General features: G+C 46.9%; 2 protein-coding genes across 3 annotated transcripts in view; one reads left to right on the top strand and one right to left on the bottom strand.

The window, feature by feature from the left end:
- Positions 1-6373, top strand: part of Mpi (mannose phosphate isomerase) — a 36671-nt gene extending 30298 nt beyond the window's left edge. The window contains exon 8 of the mRNA XM_077698121.1: positions 2989-6373. Coding sequence (XP_077554247.1) covers positions 2989-3180 — 192 coding nt within the window. The 3' untranslated portion in view covers positions 3181-6373. The remainder of the gene's footprint in view (positions 1-2988) is intronic.
- Positions 6374-7195: 822 nt separating this feature from the next.
- Positions 7196-18606, bottom strand: part of Rab6 (RAS oncogene family member Rab6) — a 28269-nt gene continuing 16858 nt past the window's right edge. Inside the window, exon 8 of one of the 2 annotated variants that reach the window (XM_077698120.1) lies at positions 7196-9180. In XM_077698120.1, coding sequence (XP_077554246.1) covers positions 9113-9180 — 68 coding nt within the window. In that variant the 3' untranslated portion in view covers positions 7196-9112. Of the gene's footprint in view, positions 9181-11183; positions 12222-18606 lie in introns of those variants that run through there. The other variant, XM_077698119.1, reaches the window with a different exon arrangement.

The raw sequence follows: 18606 nt of genomic DNA, 5'->3' as shown, positions 1-18606 counted from the left end.
CTTTTATTCCTTTCTTGTGTTGTGTATTGGAGATGGCACACCACTGCTTCCTTCCGGGTGAGCGACACTGCCGTGGTCACGCCCATCATTTCACACCATGATGCTAACGAAGAATGGAATATCCCCCTGGATCAGTGAAGGGAAGGTTGCGTGTGCCGGTGCATACAAAAAAAATTTTTTGCCCAAGGATAAGATCCTCCTCAACAGCGCACACTCTGTCTGTATAAACACAGATTAATGAAAAAAAAGTGCACCGTCCATGGCCAAGATTAAGCCTGCAGCCTCTCGTGGCAGAGGGACTCTGTGATATACATATGTACAGCAAATTTTTTGCTGGAGACAGGCATACAGCTTGGCATGCAAGGAACAGGCTTACCACAAGAACAGTGTTGACAAACTGAAGCTCGCTGTTGGTGGTCTCCGTTTGTTGTCACTAATGCCTGTGAGTTTTTGTCGAGTGCCAAAACTTGTGTTCTGTGGCTGGTGCTGAACAATTTAACGTGTTTACTCGAATCTAGGCCACCCTCGATTGTTGGCTAACCCCCAAAATTCGCTAGGCAAAAAAAAAAAAAGGAACTTACCTTGAATCTAGGCCCAATGACAAAAACGCCGTTTCATCAGCAGGGAACCCAGCACATTTATTGCACAAGGGCACACTCTGTAGGCACATATGTATAAGTTTTATTCGTTGTCATCATCATTATCGCCCACAACACCGCTGTCCTCTGTGTTGGTGGGTTCATCCTAGAGGGCATCATCCTCATTTCCGTCCATCGCATTTGAAATAGAACACTTTTTGAAAGCTGTAATGATTGTTCCATCTGGAATTTCGTTCCACACCGCGACGATCCAGTTCGCCAGCTGGCCGAGTGAAGCACGCGTGATGCGCCCGGTTGGGGTGAGCTGATGTTCTTCCGACGTAAGCCAGTCGGTGTAGTGCTGACGAAGCCTACCTTTAAAGGGCTTATTAATGGTAACGTGAAGCGGTTGGAGTTGGCTAGCCATGCCACCAGGGATTATGGCAATGTCTGTCCCAGCACGAGAAAGCGTGGTCCTCACGCTGTCAGTCAGATGGCTGCAGTAGGAATCGAGGACTAGAAGTGACTGCTTGCACAACGCGGCCCCTGGACGGCATTCCCAAACCATTTTTCACCCACTCCTCTATCAAGCCGCTGGACGTCCAACCTTTGTCATGAATGTGCACAACAACATTTAACAACATTTCTGGGAAACTTCTCGCTCACTGGTAGAGCCTTGCATTTCAATAATATATGTGGGAAAAGTTTCGCCTATTGGCGGTGCAGCACATTACTGTCGTTCACTAATTTTCGTAACCCATTGTAAGTTTGACCTCTGTCACACCCTTTTTGTTCATAGTGTATGCCATTGGCATGTTGAAGAACACCCGGGTTTTGGTCGACATTTGCAATTTGCCCCGGTTGGTAGTGCTTTTCCCACCATTTGTCCATCGCGTAGCACTGAAACTTGACAAAGTCCTTCTCGAAGTCAGCAAGCAGCTTCTGACTCACGGAGGTCCGTCGTCTCAGCCTGAAACTGAACCGCTTCATAAGGCGCATTTCCCAACCCCTGCTTCCTTTAATATTGGCTCATGCGACACCCTTCACTGGCAACTTCCCTGGCTTTCACCTGGACAATCTTTGTCGTCACGGGCATTCCCGCTTCCCTTTGTTCCCTGATAAAATCGGCGACAACTTCTTCCACTCCATGATGTCAGCCCGGGCCGTTTTTGGTCTGCTGAACACCAGGCGGGTTACTACACAGCTGAATGGTTTGGTTCATTGTTTGCGCCATTGTTGCACATTCTTTTCGTGCACGTTGAACTCGTGCTACGCTTGCAGGTTTCAAGTTTTCTCCGCGTGCAAAATGACCTTTTGCTCAAAGGCCGCGCTGTAGTGGCACCGCTTGGTTGGTGCCATCACTTCTCAAGCGCAGGTGGCGCAGCTGCTGCCGGCATTTGGCGAGCACGTGGCTAAGTCACGACACTTGCAAAACTCTACCAACGCAACTGCACTGAACGATCGCTTCCTGAAAACTGCCACCGCTGCACCCACGCCACAGTGAGAGGAAGAGAGGAGGGGGTGTCAAAGTGCATGGCAATCGCCGGCACCGTAATCGCGTGACACGATCCACCTTTGCCGACATGAAAGCTCGCCGGCTCGACGACCCTCGCTGCATGAACGTGTGACTGCAAGATTTTGGAACAGTGGACAGTACGAAGCAGATGACCGAGTTCGCCTGTGTAGCCGTGGGGACCACTACCCCGCCGCTGACCCCGAGTGACCACGTCATCGTGCAGCTACCGTAGAATGTCGCGAAAATGAGCCTTGGGCGCGCATGCAGAACCGCCTGCACACGGCAGCCTGACATCGGTGCATAGCGAGCTGTCATGCTGCTAGCGCAGCCAGGCCTTTAGCGGACAGGCCATGGTACTTGAATCTAAGCACTTTGAATCTAAGTGCTTAGATTCTGAGTGGTGCTTGAATCTAAGCATTTTGCACTTTTGCACATTGGTTTTTTTATAAAAAAAAAAAAACATCAGCCTAGGTTCGAGTAAATATGGTACCCTCTCTGGCTGGGCCCCAAGACAGGAGAGCTATGGTTTCGAGGTTATTGGTTTTTATTTTGGGCAAACTTTTTTCCCCCCTCTTGTCACCTCCAAATGAGATTTTTTGGTAGGCCTCCTTTTTCTGTTCATGTCTTTTTTTTTTACCTCAAGTTTTTTTGTCTCATTTCCTCAAGACGTGTCAACTGCGTGTCTAAGCTCCTTACGAGCTTGCCATACACAGTGCACATCACGTGCGCTCGAAGAAGAATGCATTGCAGCACGCCCAGAACAGCCGCAAACTCTTGTGGCGAAGCTTCCACTCGCATGCCAAGAGAAGGCGCTCTGCCAGTTGTACTTCAGGATTGGCTATGCTGAATCGAGCCCATTCCACCCCCACCCCCTTACCCCTGGTGTGCGTGCAGGTGCAGGCCAACTCGACGTACCCCCTCAAGCGCCTAAACTCGGCCAGCATCCTCCTGGTGGTCGAGGGGACGGGCAAGGCAGGGAGCGTGGAGCTGCACCAGGGCAAGGTGCTCTTCCTGGCCGCCCTCAAGGAGCTCTCCGTCACCGCCACCGACACCATCACCCTCTACCGGGCATACTGCCCCGCCTGAGGGGGAACTGCTATGGCCAATCCCCCCCTCTGTAGTAGGGGGATTCGCAGAATCGACGCGTTCGTTGGTTTTTGAAAAACTGCGACGGTTTCAATTTTGCGAGTCAATCAGAGTCAAAGAGGGTTGGTGTTTGGTTGACAGCACGTAATTAGTGTCAGGCCTCAGGCCAATCGCCCACCGAAGGGGAATTGGCTGAATCGTAGACGTATTCGTTTGCATTATTAAAAAAATTGTGATGGTTTGAATTTTGTGGGTCAAGTGGCGTTGAAGGGGGTTTGTGTTTCAATCCCCCACTGTAGGGGGATTGGTTGAATGAACGATGAATTTGTTTTTCAAATTGCAGTGGTGCAGTGGTTTCAGTTTCGTAAGTTTATCCAGCAGTAAGAGGAGTTTGTGTTTGATTAACGACAAATAATTAGTTGCCAGCTATAAACGATCTCTAGGCCTGGCTCAGTGGCCTGTGATAGTGGACATTTGTTGTTTTCTGTGCTCAATTGAGAGTCATCTGAATAGTAGGCTTGAAATGCACAGTTTTTGTCTCTGCGGTTGGAACTGGCCTGCATCGTTGTGCAAACCTGTGAAATTACACAAGTGCTTTGCCCCTTGAAGTGCTGCCTTAGCAGAGCTATTCTGTGGCAGTTGGCCCAAATTGTCTTTCCGTCCTTTGTTTAAGAAAAAAATATTACTTCATGAAGCTTTGATTCCCCTGTTGTTTCCTTGCCGTCTGCACAGTATGCATGTGGAAATTACTAAACGTGCACATTGGAAAATCACGTTTGTCTCTAAGGGTGGGTTGGAGGTGGCGTTGGCACAAGCTTCACATCTTTCGTAAGACATTACGAGATGTCCTTGCCGCCAACTACCAAAAATAGCGCAAGATGCTTTTTTTTATCCGAAGTTATGGTTCATTTTTACTCACCTGCTTGAATTTGTCCTCCATTCTGCAATAACTGTGAACGCAGACAATTTGTTTTTCCTATTACAGTATCATGCCGCTAAATTAGAATCCTGTGAAATGTTGTGTGCCCGCGAGAACTTTTTTGGTTATGCAGTGTTATGCACTCATATTGTGATCACAGTATCTTATATACCCCTGCTACACTCACTGGCGTCCAAATGCCATTCGAATTGAATGTCATTTGACTCATATGAGAAGTTGTGCTGCTCCACTTGGTTTTGAAATGGCATTCCAGTCAAATGAGGGGCTCTCGAATGCCATTTCTCGCACACTCGCGCACGGCGTTGGATCCAAGTCAGCATTAACAAATGTATTGCTAACGTACTTAGAACAAACAAAATACTCTTGTGAGACTTAGCTTACTTTTCATTCACCTAAATCATGATATCAAGATGTAATATTACGTACTCTTCAGCACCAGTGCAGGCAAGCGACAAAGCAATGTGGCTAGACAGCACAAAACACGAACCCAACAGTATACAAAAAAACCTTGATTGTGATTTAAAGTGAATAAAAACTGTGTCAAAGCTTGCATTATTTATAATTTGATATCATTTTACTGCAAAAGACTGCTGGTAAATTTGATTGTTGCATTAGTGTGAAAAACAGAACTCGACAGCAGCAGCACGGCAAGCGATTCTTAAATCTGTCAAATGCGATCGAAAGTGTAGTGGAGCGCGGCGGATTCTGAACGGCATTCGAAGCCCCTCATTTGAGTCAAATGTCATTCGGTTCGAATGACACTCGGACATAGCTGTAGCAGGGGTATTGAGTTGATGGCAGCCAGGTGAGGCTAAGGCAGTTTTCAAAGATGGCAGACACAAAAGCATTCACGTGCTGTTTCATGTCACCCAACTTGTGGCTATTGTGTGTGCTCTTGGGTGAGCCTTGTTGTCTATTTGTAGGGCAGCAGGTATTGTCACTTCTATGAGAAGTTTTCCTCGGTTACAATACTAGGTGTGCATGAATTTCAGACTCTCGATCAAGACACTAACAGCTATTGAAAGGAGGACATATGCTGAGCAACAAGGACATATTGCACAGAAATTTTGAAAGTGTGAATTTTTAGTTGTTTGAAATTAGTTAGCAGGCCTTACTTAGTCCGGAGTGATACAATTCCCACCCTGTCAGTTCTTGGAGGATCGGGACATTTAGCTGGTGTTAGTGGTTAATTCATATTGCACCTAAAGTGGTGTCTAAACATGATGCTGTGTCATTTTGTTGATGTTTGAACATACGAAGCTCAATGCAGTGGTTTGAAATTGCTGATAGAAACATTGTTTTTGTGGTGTTTTTCTTCTTGTTAAAGTTGGTCATTGTGTGGTCAAATATTTCACCTGCTCAACAGTTATCCTCGCTGGCTTTGGCGTTCCCTAGTACTCCTAGCATCATTTAAAATTGCTTAGTGTATTTGGTGTGGTGACGAAATATTGTGATAGTTTGGAAAGCAGTCTTTCTTTTTCTTAGCCTTTTCAAGTACCTGCAAGTTACCCAAAGTGCAATAATTTTTCACCCCTTCTTGACGTATTTCATTCCAATGTAATCAGCTACGGTGGATGTAGCGGCTATATGCAATACTCTCTCTGCAATTTTAAGTGTTCTGTAGCAACGTCAGCTTGGAATTAACTTATACACTTGTTTGGGATGTACTTCTTTTTGTGTGTAAAGTGGCGATGTTTACATGTCAACGGTCCTCAACACACTGCATTCAGGCTGTAGCCTAAAACTGCAGTGTTGCAAGGGCAACGAACCAGCATGCAATACCTCAGTAGTTTGGGGGTAAGAACCTTGTTTAAGGGGGGCAAGTTTATTTACAATGAGATCCTAGCAACTGGATTTCTTGCCCAGTATTAGTGTCAACTGCTGTGAATGCATGCAAAGTTCCAAGAAATAGATGTCTGCTTTGACAATGCTCCCTTGTACCGCATATAATAGCAAGTTCAGCTAGTTTCTGCAAATATATTGAGACGAAGCACAGTACCCATGTGAAACAGCCGCAAATTGCGAGTTTGCATGGCCTTACCTGTGTGGAATGCAGTAAGCAATGTGGTAAATTTCAATGTCAAATTGCTAAGGCATTTTAAGACTTACCTCAAACTTCACTGCCAAAGAAGGTCGTCACTTGAGCAGGCACCCTAATTTTACAGATGAGCCCTGCCTGCTATCGTTGACGCCATTTACACGTGCTCCCTTGCAGTATACTATGTACGCAATAAAGTTACAGTTTGCAGTAGATGTATCGTCATGTGTTTGAGGCAGCCTTCGAGGCTCCCGATTGCTTTTTTTAAATCTGAGCTGATGGCACCATTCAAAGCATTCATGACGCAGTTCAGCAGGTAAGTTACTATTGCCTTTGCTACTTTGAAGTCATTCGAAGAGCCGCAAACCAATCCAAACTCTGCATTGAGAATCCATAATGAACGTATCCAATAGTCTGAACTTCTGATGTCGGTGGAAAGGAATAATTTTAGACGAGGCAAGGGGAAAAAGATTACCTGTTTTTTTTACCAGGCAAGCTGCGTAAGCTCTTGGTTGCGCCATCCATGAACGGATATACTCGGCGCACGCGAGTGTGCCATCGTCCCACTCCACCTCCGAGAAACTCTGCCCAGCGTTTGTGGAGTGACCTCTCGCATGCACTTCTCTGTCTTTGACGAAGGGAGAAGGGCCGTGACTTTGACGAAGGGAGAAGGGTCACCAGCTCTGCCGTTTCTTGCACCACTAAAGCAAGCTGCACCAATTTTTAACAGGTCTAACCACAGGCAGAATAAAAAAAATTACCCCAAGTTTCCTTCATGTATTTATCAAGCCCACGAAGAGCTGAAGAAACAAATTGATCATCGAAATAAGTTCTTGTTCAACAAGGACTCGTTTGCCTAGTCAGGAGACTATTACAGTGGCCTTTTTTTTTGCCTCAGCACCTTGGCAATTTCCCATTGCCAAAAGTTCAATAAACAAGCAGTGTATTTCGGTTGGACACCTCGCCGCTTGGCAAGATTTTCCCGCATGCTTCGTTCCGTTCGATACATGCACGCACAAGCACAATCTGAGCCAATTGCTCTGCAAAGCCTTTGTGGCCAACTTTATTTGAAAAAAATTTTTTACACCGGACACATAGTTCCTTGGAACTAGCCTCGCACCATTAGCAGCCTTTCCTTTGCAAGTGCAAAGGTCCATTCACATCCTTTTCTCCAAAAGCGGACAACATAAGTACTGGGAACTGTGTTCTCAGAATGTCCTAAGTAGTACGCACGCAGAAATAAAAATAAACATTGACACGTAGGAATAAATAATATGCGCTACAAATAATCTCGATAAGCAGCTAGTACTGAGAGCTAAAACGAGCTTCTTTCATTTCAGAAGAGCGAAATCAACACAGGCTTGGAAACAGCACCACTCTCATTGCAAGGCTTAGATTAGCTCGACAAAAAACAATGTACTACAACAAGCTGCCATCTATGGATGTCTTTCACAGAGTTGTAACTTTACGGTCTGTGTTAACCATTACTGGCAGCCCAGTATCATTGTGCCGGTAAATCTCACCAGTGCTGTGACTTCACAGGCACAGTTAACACTTTTGAGATCCTTCAGTTTAAAACTAACCTGCACAAACTGCACTAGTCAATGACCGCAGTTCACAACTGGCCACATCTACGCAGGCCCACAACTGCTGCGAGTGATTAAACCTAGTTACTTTGTTTCCATCGGGAAGCACTAACAAACGAAAGAGGTAGCAAAATTCTCCCACAGGGACACACCTCCACCACCTACGAGCGTCGTAGTGCAAGTGATTGTAGACCTCGTTCTAAGCTCTCGCACCATGCTTATAAACATGCAAAACCTTTCAGACGTGAAAAAGACCTCAGACTAGAAGGGGAAAAAAAAAAAAAAAGTGTTCCATTTCACACGCAGAGCGCTCACAAGTTTAGCTACTATGTGCGCATTCGCTGCAGCAGCTGTGTCCTAAAGACTGCGCATTTTTTTTTTGTCGGTTTTATTCGAGACAAAGTGGACCGAAACTTATTGCAAGGAATGTGCATTTCGTGGTAGAAGAAGTTCACAGACCACGCAAGTGACGTCTACGCCGCTCGTGAAAGGATATTTACCTAACGCCGTTGCGAGACCAAAATGCATGCACTGATGGCTCAAATGCAGAGCAGGCTCACAGCGGGTTAGGTCAAAGGTTGCAGAGCGACCTTGATACTGACGCAGAATCACACTCTGCCTGTACCACAACTTGTCCCGAGTGACAGATTCGTTCCGACACGTTCGTCCAACTTGAGGCGAAATGCTGGCAAGCAAGCAGCCAAAGTTGAAAGACCAGAAGTTTCAAAGTGACCAGTCGGCACTCTCAGCATGGAACATTCAGCAGAACAGCAAAACAAGCTACCCGATAAGACAAACGCCTTAGAAATTCAAAATTCCCACTTGTGAAATCCCTTTTTAGCTTCAGAAGCAGCACACCTGGCTTAGTTATGTGTGATATCCCACTTGTTATATCGTTACCGAAACGGTCCAGGTGGTGCAATGTTAGATCTTCACGTTCCCTAGCCCTGTGCTCTTTGAGGCAGCAATGAGGCAAACAGACGCGCCGCATCTTTTAGCAGAGTTGCAACAAGCTCAGTGCAACAGCTAACGTTAGCTGCGCCACTAACTTTCACCCGATTGCTGGCAACCCATGCATCCGACTTACACTAACAAAAAAAAATCTTTGGTTTCCTAAGCAAGTTTTCCCGGCAGGCCAGTGAACTTCAAAAGCTGACCACGCCTCCTTTTTTCCCCTGCCATCTTAACAGCCACGCCATCTTGCACACTGTGCCTACCCCACTTGTGGCATTCTTCGATTATCGCAAGCGAGCTGTTGTCAGCGCGTGCTTTAAGTAGTTCCAGCAGCAGCAGCAGCAGCAGCGGCGGGTTCTGTGGGACGTGGGAAAGCGATGGCTGGAGCAGGTGACACCTACGAGACGCGTGCCTCTAGCAGATGCAGCCGCCTTCTTCGTCCTTCATCACCTTGGGAGGCTCTTGGGGCTTCAGGGGAACAGCTGGGCACGCACGTCAAGTCAAGGGAGCTACGACACCACGCGTGCACCCTCTCTCGCTCAAGCACTTTGTGGCAGTGGGCTTACAGCAATGCTATCGGAAATATCGGAAAAAATTGAGCGCTACAAGAACTGACAAGATGAACGCGGCAAAAGTGTTGTCTCTCTACACCTTAGGAAACAGCGCGAAAAATTCAGACGAAGAGTGGGCAAACAGACACGAGCGCTAACGAGCAACTGGTGAAATTTTATCAGAGTTGGCAATAAAAAGGAGGAGGAAAGCACATAATCATACACCAGTGCGAGAAAGAAAAAGCGAGATAAACAAAGAGCTTAAAAAGCGACGTCAGCTATAAAAGGCGATAAAACACACACAACTTTCTTTTTATCCGGCCAGATGCGCAATCTCCCACTCCAGACACGAGTTGTCGTCAGCGCTTGTGTCTGTCTGCCCTCTGTCAGAGCTTTTCCCGCTCTTTCTCTGTTGCTCTCATCATCCTTGTCCCTCGCTCTCTCAACTGTTTTTGTAGCACTCACTTTTTTCAATGCCGTGAACCAACTCGCTGAACAGCAATACAGCTGCAGCTCCGATTTTACCGAGTTCCTAATGTGTCAGACTTATTTCGACACCCCAGCAGTAACCTAATAGAAGTTGTTACCCTCTTAGGTCTAATGAGATTCACAGTGTTAACAAGGTAATTTTAACATCATCATGCTGGTTAGAGTGAATTTTCAAGGACGGCCTCATTTAAGCTTGTCACAGAGGGGCACTGTGTATACACCCACAATACGAATGCATCAAGTTGGAGTGGTCCATCTAGAATTTAGAAAAACAGCTTGCCTCACAGCACAGCCACAAAATAAACCAACACCTTTCTTGCAGTAAACTGCAAAGAGTATTTTACGCTCTGCAGGCCGAGTTTGTCAGCAAGGCAACAACTTTTGGCCAACTTTACGCTGCATACGGCTGCGCTGCACAGCAGCCCGATTCCCCCAACACTTTCTTTTTTTTACTTCCAACGGTTCCTTTCTACTCTCCAAGAAGCCAAAGCTGGCTTACTTCCTAGCACACCTAGGCCTTGTGCACTTCAGTGTATGGGCACAAATATGCCGTTTAGAGTAACACTTATGCACATCCTCAGTAAGTAGAGTGCCAGCACTGGAATGCACGTCGCCACAACAGACCTCAATACGTTTCTACCGCTTGTGTGCAAAAAGCAATAAAGCACGATTCTGAGAATCACGGTTGCCAGCAATTTGTCTCTCAAAAGGCATAAATAATGTTGACAAAAAACTAAATTTGCAGTCTAAACACAGCCCTGCAAAAGGAGCACTTAGATTCGGAACTAAAAAAAGTAACTGGGCATAAAAGGAGAGCACATGTACATTAAGTACTTCTTCATTTGCATATAGTGTCAGTATCACTCTCTCTCTTTTTGCCTAGGTATTGTCCTGTAAAGCAAAAATTGCTCGATCTCAAATTGGGGCTTGGTGTGCCAATGATTCACCTGTGGAATAAAGTGTACCACAGTGATTGGCTATGGGTTAGTTAATGCCTCCCGTGAATCCGTTAACATGCGAATAAACATTATACATGGAGGTGCTTCAGTATTTCGCCTCCATTTGAAGTACAGCACCTGTGGCCTTAGAATCGAACCCATATCCTTGTGCAAGATACACTATGATGTGTCCTACTATGCCGGCAATGCACAATGGGCCTCTAAATTTAGCAACGTTAAAAGACCGATTGTAAGGTCGGTGATTGTTGATGCTTGCCTAACAAGCACCTAGGTAAATGCACCAAACTAAGCATAGTCGCAGCTGGACACTAATTTAGCTGCACTGCTGCCAAGCCTTCCATCCAATGCAGCAAAACTGCAAGCAGCCACGTATACAGCCTCAAAATTGAGGCCGAGATAACTTTGGCTGTATGCTAACTCAATCAGGCTTTCACGAAACAACATTCAAAGGTTCTGAGTGCCCGCATTCACGACAGTGCCACGAGGAAGTAGAAAAAGAAATTTATATTCTACAAAACAAGGAACAGAGCCACACAGACCAACAAAAGAAGGCAGATCGATAAATACAAACTTACAGAGGACGACATACTTCCAAGGCGCGACCGTTGGTTAGAACGTAAAAAGCAAACGAAAAAAATCTGAGGACGGCTGCTTCTGTAGTGGTGGCAGATCGGGAGAAGGCTTAAATAATAAAAACGCAAACAAGAGCAAAAGCACGCTTAACCAGCTAACAGTTACAAAGCCCCAGCCCCCTTTTTACAACAAATGCTCGTTGACAGGCGGACCTCTCGCGCACTTCTCTTTATAGAGGCTCGCACAGCTCAGCCAACCACCCACACCCAGGGGCGCAACAGTCTCCAGTCCACTGTCCAACAAACTCGCAAAAATAAAAAAGAAACACAGTTCACTTCACCCGCCGACAGAAGAAGTTTGTGGCACTTGTATTCCCGCGTCTCGTTAGCTTGCATTCTTGTTCTTCCCTTCCTACCAGTGCTTGGAAATGCCGTGTTGTGGCCCAACCTTTTTTTCCTCCAGCAGAGCAGACAACTGGCCCGAACCCGGCCCGAACCCGGCCCGAACCCGGCCCGAACCCGGCCCGAACCCGGCCCGAACCCGGCCCGAACCCGGCCCGAACCCGGCCCGAACCCGGCCCGAACCCGGCCCGAACCCGGCCCGAACCCGGCCCGAACCCGGCCCGAACCCGGCCCGAACCCGGCCCGAACCCGGCCCGAACCCGGCCCGAACCCGGCCCGAACCCGGCCCGAACCCGGCCCGAACTGTTACGCGCGTAGTTACAGGCGCATGCACACGTGGCCTGAGGGAAAAAACTGCGTGTTTGCGTGTGCATGCCTGGGTGTGTGGATGTGTGTGTAGCAGCTGTTTTGTTGGACGGGTGAGTGCGGCACTGAAGAGCAGCAGTAGCGCGGGGTTGTGTGGTTTTCTGTCTCGCTTTCCCCTAGCAGGCACAGCCGCCTTCGGGCCGCGGCGTTTCCGTGGGGCCATCTTTGAGATCGACGTCCACAACTGGCGGAGCAGGAGAGAGAGGGGCAGCAGGGCGGGAGGGGCTCGAGTCAAGGAACCAACAGAAACAAACGCGGCAAAACCAAAATGGGCGCAACAAAAAGGTATTGGTGCTGGTGCAGAGAGAGAGAGAGATACAGTGAGAAGGTGTGTGCATGCAAGCATGCAGGGGGCACATGACACACCGATGGGCTTGCTGCTGTTGCTAAAAGGTGTGCGAATTAAGTTCAGCCAAAGCCTTCTCACCACCAACAACACCATTTTTTCCAAACCAGATTTCTACCAACTTATTACAAAGCTCTGACTTCCAACAGTTTTTACAGAGGCACCATGGTGTCGCAGGGCAGCAAGTGCAATTTACCTGGGCAGATGAGCACCGGGATTTCTCAACAGCCTTCACTTCTAGTTTCGGGAATCAGTAACTTTTGGCTAAGCAGAAGCTCCTGAATGCACGCACCTCTTGCTTTTTTACTAAATGGGAAGCATAACTTAACAAATAAATTGTACAGATAATTGGGCAAGAACTGCATGGAAGTGATTAAAGAGCAAGGTTACGAACTCACTATGTCATCATGGCTGCTCCTTTTTTGCCTTTCTATGTCGTAACTGTCCCTGTCACTCATGCAAAGCTCTGTTCTAATAAACTGTTTCCCTAACCATTTCATTGTTGTCAAGTACTTTTCTGTCCTGTTATTTGATAGACAAATTACTTATTTTATCTTGGTTATGGATTATGGAGATTAATACACAGAAGCTACTCCTGGGCTGTGTGGAGGGCTCCAGATTAATTCTGACTGGATTAATTAATTTTGACCATCTTTAGCGTGCACCAAAATGCTGACACGGGCGTCTTCACTTTTCACCTCCATCAGAAAATCAGCCATTTTGGCCAGGGTCGAACCCGCATCCTTGGTCTCAGCAGCACAACGCTTTAGCCACTGAGCCACTGCGGCGGGTACCTGTCTTTTCATGACTAAGGTTGCTTTATATGCATAGTACAGATGCACGACATTCGCACAACCACACCAGAAGCCATGGGCGTAAGAAGATGCACACACCATAACGGGTCACCAAAAAAAAGGAAAACCAAAGAACAGGGCATGCAAGTTACAAGGTATTCAAATCAACCATATAAGGAAAAAACATACCAGCAGTCAGGCATGCAAAGACAACAACAACAAACAGTGCTGCTGATACAACGTAACATTTCACCTGTAAAGGGGCCTAAAATTGCTAATAAAAACAAACCAGCCATAGCTCAGCAGCTGGGAATGCACTCAGCCTATAAGCCTGCCTGTAAAAGAAAAAAAAATTCAAGTATGAAGACTGTCTGCTCAGCTAAGGGCAGGGCACAAGTTCAATATGCATTCAAGGTGAAGCAACAAAACAAAGGGAAACCACCTCAGTCCAAGGTGCACTTGTGTGCCCCACTACACAGGTTTGCAGAATCAACATGCATCAGGTTCCTTTCCATTCTTTCCCTTTAAGGCACTCAAACTTGAACACCTGTGATGCATAGGCAACATTACGCGACATAATCCGTGCCACCCATAAGACCTTAAAGCTGCTTGTATCATATGAAACATTTGTGAAAAAGTGAACACAGTTATTCTCAAACAACTACAGTAAACAAGATGTACAAAAGCTAAAATTCTTCCCCTGTTTTCCTCAATAGCCAGCCACCCCCCCCTCCCCCACTTGCACAGCTTAAAAGAAAAATGCAACTAAGCAAAATGATATGTTCCAAGCACGGCGATGACGAAAAATTGTAGCATTTCAGTTGTGCAGAAAGCTAGCAGCACTAGATGAAACTAAGAGGAGTAAAATTAGATAAGAAATGTCCATGCCCGAAGTTGACTGAGAAAAATTTATATCACAAGCCAGCAATGTAACCTCGAGGACTGAAATGCTACAGAATAATTGAGCGTGTTTCGAGTTTGTGTGCCATGCGCTGCGCCCCCCTTTCCCAAACACACACCCACCCATACACACACGCACCCAACTTTCCATTTTTTGCCTCTGTCTGCAATACGAGGCGTCGAAGAAGCTAGCGCAATGAAGCACAGCAACCGTAAAAGATAATGCAGGGCCGTGGCACAAAGGTTTAAAAAAGTGAGGGCTTGTTATGACAGCACTGGCAGGCTAGCAAACAGAAAACGGCACATGCAGTTCAATCCCTCACCGACAGCTCAGAGGTGCCAGTAACCTGGGCATGTGCGACAACAGACTACGTCACCATGCCAGCTGCACTTCACGACGTTCAACCATCCTCTACTGCAAGAATCGAAACCAGGCAGGCTGAAAGATGAGCAGGGTGCAAAAACACAGAGGGAAAGAAAAGGACTGAACAAAATGAAGAGGAGGGGGAGACGAGCAGTACTGCAGGGTCCTTACAATATTTACATTAGAAGGAAAGCTTGAACAGTGCATACGAAAAGCATAGTGTTCAAAGGTAGGGACATCAAAGCGGTCCTACGAACAATGAATGCAAGTGCCAACCAAACTAGAATCCTGAACAACTGCCACAGGAGAAAGCCCAGCTTGCATGCTGTAGGTGGCATCTTTTACCAATGAGGTCAGATGTGAGCCATCCCTGTCTAATCAAGTCTGCATTCACCCTCACGGTCTGCATTCACCAGCTTTTCAGCACCACATGCTGATGTAGCTGATGTTCCCACTGGAGAGTCTCAGCAAGTGTAAATGGGAAAGGTCATCCAAGCTGAGTGAAACTGCACTTGGCCACCTATTCTGCTAATTTTGAAAACTAATACCATATTTTTGCGTGTATAACCTGCCCCTGCATATAACCCGCACCCCCACTTTTCAACGAATAAAAAAAAATATATCCCCACGCATTGCTCACAATTTTATACATGAGAGGATGGACCAAAGCTACTGTTCAAGCAACATTACACATTTGTTTATGCAAAAGAACTTACCTAGCTGACTACGTAACTAGACGGCTTGCTGCATACACTTTTTCAGGTTGGTATATCTTTGAGCTGTGCGTGCAAAGTAAGCACTGTCAATGGGATAACAGTGGCTTAGTCGCTATTACTGCTGTAGGGGCATCACGGCCCTTACAGCAGTAATTGCGGTGAAGCTGCACCAAAGGAAATACCCCGCATATAATCCACACCTCTACTTCACCCCTGAAATTTGTGCATTTTTGGTGCGGGTTATATGCGTGAAAATACGGTACATAAGTTGCATTAATTTTTTATTACTTTTCCTTTTCACTACTGCAATCAATCAAAGCGAACATCTGAAGCTTAAAACGTAGCAGACCTTCTATGAAACCAAAGGAATCTTGCTCCTCTAACACGCTGAAAATATAGTCCTCAGAGCCCTCACAATGTTCTTTGTCAGGCCAAAATTCATTTTCCACTCGATCTTTATAAATTTCCTCTCCAATGCATACCTCCATCAGACCTGCCTTACAGCACGCATCAAGAAGCGGTTTCAGATGCCAATGATTCACCAGGGCTGTAAATCTTGGCAGAGGGCCGCAGATCGACTAATCTCCTATCACCACAAATGCTCCTTCACACCTAAGCACCATCTAAACCTAACTTGTTGCTGTGTAAAAGAAGTACTGAATCGCGCAAGGAGGTCAAGAATTATGTTTGCACTTTCATCTATCCTCAGACACACAGCGTAGCCCTCAGAATAGTCCCTATCATCAAAAAAGTTTAGGCAAAAAAAAACAGAACAAACAGCTATGCTCATCCCAGGCATTTTGCAGATGGCAGAACAGGAATCAGCTAGGCTCATCCAAAACTGTTGAGGGTTACAACAAGCGAGACTAGAAAAATGCTATCTTTACCCATAACCAGAGGTTATAATGTAGCCTTATCCTTTACAGACACGTACCCTGCTTAAAATAGTAGTCGGCATTAACTTTCTAGTCAGACACAAATCTCTCACAACAGACAAATTTTGAGGAGATGTCACAAAATGATTCCTACATTGGCAGCTACTTTGAGATCGCAATCGCATCTAAGAATTGTTGATCTGCTACCCTTCAAACCCGGTGGTGGTGTTTGTTGTCCACTTGTAAAAATAGGCAATCCGTACGTGCAGGCATATAAATCATTCACTACAACGAAATTTAAAATTTTGAAGCACTGTGGTCACCCACACCAAGATGCTCGCCACAGATTGACAGTGCTCAATGGTACAGCAGCTTTAACCTAAACAGTAAATCAGGATGGATTCAGGGCTCACAGTGCCAAAGCAGCACCTTGGCAATGAATGAGCTCCTCAATCAATTTTGACTGATGACAGCTCATTGACGCGCACCTAATATTGTACATACAAGCATTATTGGCCTTTCATAGTAAATGCCATGCCTGAAGAATCAAACATGCGGCTCGTATGGTTCTTGGGCCACCATGACAAGCTTTTGAAAGTACGCAGATGGAGGATGCAGAAACAAAAATGCTGATGCAGTACGGAAAAGCACCCAGAGGCCTGAAAGGACAGCCAATTCAGAAAGCTCCATCAAAACTTCTTGCTGTCTGACTAATCTTTCTGAACTGTCCGAGGAACTTCTTCTTGAAGATCTTTTTAAAGGGACCCTGCAACACTCTTTGAGCAGTGCAAGTAAACCTTCACGACGTTTAGATTACACTGCCAGGAATACCAGAGCCAAATATTACACGTGCATGTGAAGCGGTGGGCAGGCAAATCGCTGTGAAAGGCGTGGTAAAAACCAACCCCACTCTCTTCAGTTCCCCTCATTATGCAACCCTGGCGTGGCCTAAGCGACGTCACTGCAGCCATGGGTGTCCTATTGGCTGTCGCTGGTCAACTTGACCGCTATTTCTCGCATTTCCTGTGACAGTCCACCGTCGCCGCTGTGTTCCAACCTCTTCTATGCCTGAACCTGTACGCACAGTTTTGGCCTTTCTTTTGTGTTCCGAGTAGGCGCGGAGTTTGGGTGACGAATTCAATGCTCCCCTTTCAACAAGACCACGCAGCAACACACGTTTGATGCTTCAAAAACACCCTACCAGCCTTAGCGCGCACTTGCGAGCACACAGCCATGCTATAGCCATGCCTGCTTTTTTTGTGGCACCAGACCGGAAATAGACCCCTCCACATTGCAGGGCAAAGGAAACTACTATCCGGCCTGTGATATATCGAAGGCCGCCAAAGAGAGTGCCACGAGCCACCCCCCTCTCTGGGATAGAGCGTGCAGCTTTCGGCGCGTAGTTTCGGTGACAGTGAAGGATTTTCGCCATGATTCTTGAAGGAGGAGATTGCTGGGACAATAGACTTTACCCCCAAGAACATTCTGTTACGACTGAGCCCGTCACTGGGCTTCGTGTCATCACTCCTCGGCTGTGCGGCGAAGCCACTACGTGCGCCTTTCAAACAAGTTCCACTGTGTCTGTGACCCATGTTTTCACGTCTCGACAAAGCCCGGGTCAGACGCCTCGCTTTCAGCGCGCTTCAAACTCCGGCGGTTGCCAGCGCCACGTCGAGACGCGCCCCACGGACACAGAGGCCCCGCGATCGCAGCGGAGTCCTCCTCTCTCTCCTCTCTCAGACTCAACATGCGCCGATGCTACAGACTGCTCATGAACTCTGGAAAGAGCATTGTGCGTGTCTGTGACGTTCGTGGTGTGTGCACATTATAGAGGGAAAGCTGTTTTGACCGTTGCCGCTTTTGGGTATAAACAGAGCCGCCCAAGCGCTGTAGATCCATTCCCGTTTGAGCAGTGAATCATGCTGTCACTCTGCTCGAGTCCTGTATTGTAACCTCGCCCGTCGGGGCATTGTTCTTTGGCTTCGGCTCACCTCTCGCTATGAAGTAAACAGTTACGTTAGCCTACGGCGTCTGGACTTCTTCACGGCTGCAACAGCGGCTGGCCGCTCTTCACACCACGCTACCACGCGTATGTCGGAGGCAACGGAGCTCGGCTCGGGTCGGCCCACGCGGTCACAACAATTCTGAGTAGCCGATGGTAAGTGCTGCAGGGTCCCTTTAAGGTTTGCTACCCCGATGCATTTTTGTATCCAGAAGGTCAAGACGCCACACAGCTACCCCAGATTTTAAAACCGCCTTCCCATTACAGACGAGAGGTGCAGGTCCCAGAAAGCAGGACCTGCAGTCAAACGAGACCCTCTAACCCAAATGACAAAGTGCGATTGGACTCTTCTATTGAAATTCTCCAAGGATTCTAGCGCCCTTGCCGAGAACAAAAAGGTGTCACACCAGCTGCAAGGTCCCTGGAATCAAGAAAAAAAAAGGACTGAAAAAGAAATCCACCCCTGCAAAAATGACATCCTGTTCTACCATTCCCTCAAGGCTCTTCTGAAAGGCACAATGAACTGCTCTGCAGATCAAAGAACAACGATGATGGTCTGAATGGATACATCC

The sequence above is a fragment of the Haemaphysalis longicornis genome, unplaced genomic scaffold (genome assembly GCF_048455015.1).
Source record: "Haemaphysalis longicornis isolate Haplotype H1 unplaced genomic scaffold, Haemaphysalis longicornis Haplotype H1 scaffold_2, whole genome shotgun sequence".
Classification (NCBI taxonomy): domain Eukaryota; kingdom Metazoa; phylum Arthropoda; class Arachnida; order Ixodida; family Ixodidae; genus Haemaphysalis; species Haemaphysalis longicornis.
This window is presented reverse-complemented; position numbering and strand designations above follow the sequence as displayed.